Below are 7,625 nucleotides of genomic sequence, written 5' to 3'. Positions count from 1 at the left end.
TGCAGAAATAAGAAAAAATGGGTTTTAAAAGTGTAGGAAAACCAAATTTTTGTCACATGGCTGACTACACCCCTGAGACCTGGACAGAGATACCATATATATGGTGAAAGAGAAGAAAGTGAGCACCAGACTTTGCTTTGGACCCACCACTAGGCAGGCCCATCTGGCCACAAATTCCAGACCAGTGTCTGTGGACTCCTGTGGAGCCCACAGAGAAGTCCCAGTGCCAGGCCAGATCCTGGCCTCCAGGATTATGCAGTGAACTCACTCTCCATGCCTGTCCACTACCAGTCAATGTCAGTGGCCTTGGGATCAAGCCTTTTCTTAGCACCTTATAACATTCTCAGCAGTGTGAGGATCCCAAGACCAGGTCAAACCCTGATGATCTTAAGTTCTGTACCTGCTCCAACGGGTACAGGTTGGTCCCATGGTCATGGGCACCAGAGGACTCAAAGTCCAGGCATGTTTTAGCAGATCAGTCTCCAGGCCAGCCACCATGGGCTCAGGAAACACATTCACCCCTGTAGACTCAAGCTCCAGGTCTACCCCTGTTCTAATTCAGCCCTCATGAACTCAGAGTCCAGACCCAGCTCAATGGACTCAGGCACCAGCTCCATCCCAGCAGCCTGGCAATATCTGAAGACTCAGTCTTAATGCACATCTCAATACCAGGCTTCAGTCTGAGGTCTCCTGAAACTAGGCTCCAGGGTCATCCCTACACACTCATGCATCAGGTTTACCCCAGAGGATCCAGGTATAGGCCCAACTACCTGCTAACCCAGGCACCAGGCCATCCTGCCCAAGGACTCCAGAAGCAATTCCAACCTTTGGACCACAGCAGAAGGCTGGGTCAATATCTCTGGACAGGCTGACTGCTAAAGGGTGTTCCCAGATAAAGCAAGACTACAAAGACTAAAATGAGTTACTTCATCTTCAAATGTGCAAAAATCAATGTAAGGAAACAAGAAACACACACACACACACACACACACACAAATCAAAGAGACAAAATACCACCCCCCCCAAAAAAAAAACCCTGAAATAATCTTCCAGCAGCTGACCCCAAAACATGAACATATATGAACAGCATAACAAATAATTTGAAATAATTTCTTTAAGAAAGCTCTATGAACCTCAAGAAAATAATAATAATAGAAACATTCTAATTTGGGGTGAAAGATGAATATTCAAGTACATAAAGATAAAAGTTCTCCAATCAGATTCAATCCACACAAAACTAACCAAGACATGTAATAACCAAATTATCAAAAATCAAGCACAAAGATAGGATTCTGAAAGCAATAGTAGAGACTCCAATGACACATGAGGAAGTTCAAGTAATTCTAGCATGGATTTTTCATAAAATGCTTTATAGGCCAAAAAAGAATGTGACAACATATTTGAAGTTCTAACAGAAAAAAAAATTGTCAACCAAGATTACTGTGTCTTCAAAGCAGTCCTTCAGAAAAACAAAAGTGGGTGGAGTTCATTACCACCAGACCTTCCTTATGAGAAATGCTAACTTGAATTAATTAATTTCTTTTGCCCATTGTTTTTTTGTTTTTAATTAATGAATGATATGAAAATATAGGAAAGTATAAAAGTAAATACAAACTCAGAATACCCTAATAATGTCATCATGGTGTTTCAATCATATATAATTTAAGTATCAATGTTAAAAGGCAAAACTATAAAAAAATAGTGTTTTCCATTAACTTTGTGGGAGAGTGGAATAAAACTACAGTTGATTTTTTTAAAGGATTTTCTTAAGCATGGTTTTTTTATGCATTCAAATTTAAGCCACTACCAAGTTAAAACAGTCTATTATAGAAGATTTCTTTTAATACTCATGATATCAAGAATGTACAGATGTATAATACAATATGAAAAGTAAGGAATCAAAAGTATACCTCTAGAGTGAATCACTTAATAAAAAGGCAGAAGGCAAGAGGGAAATAAATAAACGAAGTATCTGCAAAGCAACCTGAAAAGTAATTTTAAAAGTGCAGAAGTAGATTCATACCTCTCAAATGATAACCTTGAATATAAATAGGTTAAATTTTCCAGTTAAAAGATAAAGAGTGATTGAATGGATAACAACAAAAACAAGACCCTTCTACATGCTGCCTATAAGAGATTCAATTTATTTATATGGGCACAAATAGACTGAAAGTGCATGAACACACACACAAAAAAGATATTTCATACTAATAAGAATCAAAAGAGAGCAGGAGTACCTATACTTGGATCATATGGACTCTAAGTCAAAATTGCCAAAAGAGAAAAAAAAAAGGTAATGATAAAGGGTCAATTCATCAAGATAATCTAAAAATTATAAAATTATATGCACTCAAAATAAAAGCACCTACATAAATGTAAAGCAAATATTATTAGACTAAAAAGAAGACAGAGGGTATAATACATTAACAGTAGCAAATCTTAATAAGAACAGATCAACAGAGAGAAAATGATTAAGGAAACATAGGACGTAAAGTAAACTTTAGACAAAATGGACCTAACAAAAATATACAGAACATTCCATCCAACATCAGCAAAATACACATCCTTTCCAAGTGTACAAGGGACATTCTCCAAGATACAATATATGTTGGGCCTAAGAACAAGTCAACAAATTTAAGAAACCTGAAATCACAAAAAGCATATTTCTTGAGGGATAAAACTACATACTTACAACAGAGGAATTTCAGAAAATTCACAAATACATGGAAAATAATTAGCATGCTTCTCATAAAAACAATGGACAAATAAAAATTTTTAAAATAATTTTTAAAAAATATTAGGATAAATGAAAATCAAAGAACAACATAACAAAACTTATAAGGTAAAGGGGAAAAAGCAGTTCTAAGAAGAAAATTTATAGCAAAGAACACTTGTATCAAAGACAGATCCAAATAAACAATATTATCACTCAGAGAACCAGAGAACAGTAACAAAGATATTCAAAGTTCTCAGAAGGAAGTAAATAATAAATACCAGAGCAAACATAAGTAAAATAAAGACTAGAAAGTTTAAAATACCAAAAACAAACAAAAACCTAAGAATAGGTATTTTAGAAAATAGAATCCATGAACTCTTATATATACTAAAAAAAAGGATGAAAATGAAAAAGACAATATTACAATTGATAGTACATAAATACAAAGGACATATTCTGAGTAATTTTAAGCCTGCAATTATAAAACAAAAAATAGATAAATTTCTAAAAAACATAAAAACAACAAATACTGAATTGTGAAGATATAGAAAATTGGAAAAGATGAATAACAAATAAGGTGATCAAAAGAATTCCATAAAAGAAAAGCCCAGGACCTGATAGTTTACCACTGAGTTCTATTAAACTTTTTAAAAAGGAAATACTGACAACAATCTCAAACAACTCCAAAATATTTAAGAAAAACGAATATTTTCTAAGTCATTTAAAGAGCTTGTGTTATCTTGATACTTGGTATATTGGCTTTGAGCCAGACAAGAAAAAGAAAGTTGTAAGTCAATATCCCTGGTGAATGTAGTTGCAAAAAATCCTCAACAAAATACTAAAAAACTTATCTCAATAGTGAGAAAACAATCCAATAAAATAACTAACTAAATTTTATCCATTACTAACTGCTTCATTCATCTACTCCTCAACAAAGCATAACATCCTGGAATATAACTTAAGAGTGAATAAATCATCAAACTAGGCACTGACTGTGAGGAACACCAAGATATATACTTTTTATAAGATGTGTCCTCCTTAGAAGTGTGCTTCCAGTAAGACAGTAGAGACTTCCATGCACACGTACAATAGTATATGTCATGATAGCCTGGTACTTTAATCTTTATCAATAGAATTTCTTTAAAAGCTACTATAAGCAAGGAATTACTCTTGGCCCTAACAATCAAAAGGTGAATAGAATACATAAATAAGATAATAATAAATTGATGATTGTTATTAATAAGTTGTGATAATTGAGGCTATCAATGATTACTAGGGGGGAAAAAAGATGCAATTTAAATGGCATAGTCAGGGAACTCTTGCTACTACCCCAACCCCTGCCATCTTGCATAGTATCCTGTGACTTAAAAAGGAATAGAAAATGCTTCCAGGTGGAGTGATTGGGATAAAGTGTGTTTTGAATGAAATTATAAATAATAGAGAAGTTTTTGTTTAAATGATTGGTAGGATATAAATTTGAAATTAAGAAAATGGTCATAGTGGTGGTATATAACCAGGAACCAAGCCCTATCCAGGGAAGAATTACATAGGGTTTCTACAGGACTTAGGTTATAAGATAGATAATACACAGAATATTTAATACAGCAATTACCAAATAATCATAGTTAAAGGGATAGTGTGTAAACCAGAAGTGTTTTTAAACAGTATAAAAAATAAAAGCAGTAATTTAATACTTTAAACATGTAATTTCTATTTTTTCTAACTCTAATTGCCATATTACTAAAATTTTTATTCCTTCTCACAAAACATAAATTTTTATATTTTTTATCTGATTATATTTTCTAATTTTTTTATAAAAATGTTCCTAATGTTATGCTAAGATAATGTTATGTTAAATAATCTGTCATGTGGACTTATTCCTAGAAAAAATCTTTTTGGGATATTTCACCTTTTGAATAGAGTAAGGAATATAAACTAGGATTAAGAAACTGTATCTTTTTTCCAATATGAAGATAAATTGGCTTTAGCCCATGCAGCAGGTGACAAAATTAAAATTAATTACCAACAGATCTGGAGATAAGACACCATTTCATCATGATTATATTTCTTTGTCAAAATGAGAATAATGTGAACTTATATATTGGTGATGATGTTTTATTAAAAAGAACAAAAAAAGGCCAAAATCATAAGTTAAGAGGTAAGAAAATGAATGTGTTCCTAGTCCCTTTGTGATCGATGGTCACTCGGCTGCCTTGTCAAGGGGGGTAGAGACACAGAATCAACACACAGACTCTGGGAGTTGGTGAAAGAATTGGCTGCAGACCCACCTCAGGTCATCATCTAGTAGCTCTGTTTATTTTTGGAATGCATACAACTATTATAGGGTTTGAGTGGGGTGTGCCTGTCAATCATACATAAGCAAGACAATATCCATAAGCCAATCATTTTTTGCCTAATGCAACTGCACTGTGAGGAAACTCTAAATATTGCTGTCATGGCAGAAAGCAATCTAGAAGGGTCTTTGGATCTTACTGAGTCAGGGGTTTCATGCACTGAAGGCCCTGACTCTTAGTTTCCTGGCTGGGCAGTTGGGCAATGATAACCACAAGTGCTGAGGATGTGGTTTCACCCCATTCTGCAGGCACTCCTGTCAGGCCTGAAGAAAGGTGGATATTTCAGGCACTTCCCAGCTGCTAGTAGCTGCTAGCTGAGACTGAAAGTTATTTCATCAAGGAAAGAGAAATATGATAAGAGGAGCTTCTTTCACATTCTTCCACATATAGGAAATAAAGTACCAAATGATGAAGTTCATCCAACAAATATTACATGGAAGAGAGCCACCATCTTTGGAAAGAGGATAAAAAATAGAAAACATGGATAAGAAGAAAATATCTAAAAAGAGTAAGATTGATATCTCTCATGTGGAACTAGCAAAAGCTCAAGAATGCCAGGTCCAGTAGTATACAACTGCAATCCCAGCAATTATGGAGCCTGAGGCATGAGGATGGCAAGTTTGAAGCCAACCTCAACAACTTAGTGAGACAGTATCTCAAAATAAAAAAATAAAGGACAGAGGAGTTCAATCCCTAGTACCAAAAAGAGGAGGACAAAAGAAAGCAAGCTTGACATCATGTACTTTTGAGGTAGAGTGTGCCAATTCTTTCATCTCTGTCCCAGCATTTCAGGCAGTTTTTGAGTGTCAGGAGAAACATCAGATTGGTGAAAAATTCTAATATAAGATTATTATTTTGAGATTACATATCAAAATAATGATAATCCTTAATCTTATCCTTAACATTACATATCAAGGCTTGGTGGCTGCCACTTTCTCCCTATTGTCTTCATAGCCTCTTTGATGTCCTTGTTCCTCAATGTGTAAATTATAGGGTTCAGCATGGGAGTAACAACACTATACAATACTGAGATTAGTCTGTCTTTCTCCAATGAGTAAGATGAAATGGGCCGCACATATGTGAAAATGGCACTACCATAATAGAGAAGGACAATGACCAGGTGGGAGGCACATGTAGAAAAGGCTTTGCGTCTCCCCTCTGAGGAGTGGATCCTCAAGATGGTGGAGATTATGTAAAGGTAGGAAAGGACAATGCACAGTAAAGGAGTCCAACCAATGAAGACTCCAATGGACAGCAACACCAGTTCATTGACAGAAGTGTCCCCACAAGACAAGATCAGCAAAGGGGGTATGTCACAAAAGAAGTAATTAATCTGGTTGTTGCCACAGAATGGCAGATGGAATGTCAGTACTGTATGCACCACTGAATTGAGGAAACCACCAGTCCAACATGAGGCTGCTAACTGGCTATACAGGGCCTTGTTCATAATAACTGAATATCTTAAGGGTTTGCAGATGGCAATGTAGCGATCATATGCCATTGCTGCCAGGAGGAGACACTCTGAACCTACAAAGAAAATGAATGCAAAAAGTTGAGCTACACATCCCCCAAAGGAAATGCTCTTCTTCTCTGATACAAGATGTACCATCATCTGGGGGACATTGGTGGTGGTGTAGCAGACATCAAGAAAGGCCAGGTTTCTTAGGAAATAGTACATGGGTGTATGTAGGTGTGGATCAGCCATTGTCACCAAGATGATGAATATGTTTCCTCCCAAAGTACATATGTAGGTCAGAAAAAAGATGGTAAATAGTAAAAACTGCAATTCATTCAGGTCAGAGAATCCCAAGATGATGAATTCAGATATAGCTGTTTGGTTCTTTCCTTCCATAATGTTGTCTGGTTTCCTCTGGGGAGTTGGGCAAAGAGAAGCATAGATTACAATAATCATATGCTACAGTAACAATGGTCTGCAAAACAGGAAAGCAAATGTTACAAATAAAATATTACCATCTATATCTGGTAGTAAACCACAGGAGCAACACTCATAAACTATGACTCATACCAGCCACCCAACACATATGTAAAAAAAAAAAAAACTTCCAGTGTTTCATTTGAAAATCATCTCCCTGTATAAGATATAGCACTGAACATTTTTAACTAAAAGCAAATCACTAGGGTTGGGGTTGTGGCTCATTTGTAGAACAGTTGCCTAGCATATGTCAGGTACTGGGATCAATTCTCAGCACCACATATAAATAAATAAAATAAAAGTCTATCAACAACTAAAAAAAAAGCAAATCACAAAAGGGCAATGTACATCCCAAGATTCTCTGTTAATAATACCTCTGTCAAGCCTATTTACATTTTCTTGGTGATGTGTAGACATGTGTTGCAGAAATAGTTACAGAAGAATCTCTCTGGTCTTCATTACCTTCTGCAAAGCTATCTGTGCTCCTCCTTGCCATCCTTGAATGCAGAACAAAAATTGTCTTTTGTTATGATTAAAATTAATGTGTTTGTTTTAGAATATGTTGAAAATATAGAAAATTATTTTTTAAAATATTTTAGTTGTAGATGAACATGATACCTTT

General features: G+C 35.2%; 1 protein-coding gene across 1 annotated transcript; it reads right to left on the bottom strand.

The window, feature by feature from the left end:
* Positions 1–5,974: 5,974 nt before the first annotated feature.
* Positions 5,975–6,922, bottom strand: LOC143400844 (olfactory receptor 5V1). Its single transcript, XM_076857824.1, has one exon. It carries the CDS (start codon positions 6,920–6,922, stop codon positions 5,975–5,977), a length of 948 nt encoding a protein of 315 aa, XP_076713939.1.
* Positions 6,923–7,625: the final 703 nt, after the last annotated feature.

The sequence above is a fragment of the Callospermophilus lateralis genome, chromosome 6 (assembly GCF_048772815.1).
Source record: "Callospermophilus lateralis isolate mCalLat2 chromosome 6, mCalLat2.hap1, whole genome shotgun sequence".
Classification (NCBI taxonomy): Eukaryota; Metazoa; Chordata; class Mammalia; order Rodentia; family Sciuridae; genus Callospermophilus; species Callospermophilus lateralis.
Note: the sequence above shows the minus strand (reverse complement) of the source record. Positions and strands in the feature narration are given on the sequence as shown.

Bases quoted from the DNA above. Each gene is read 5' to 3' on its own strand.
- LOC143400844 (XM_076857824.1), bottom strand. From the start codon at position 6,922: ATGGAAGGAAAGAACCAAACAGCTATATCTGAATTCATCATCTTGGGA.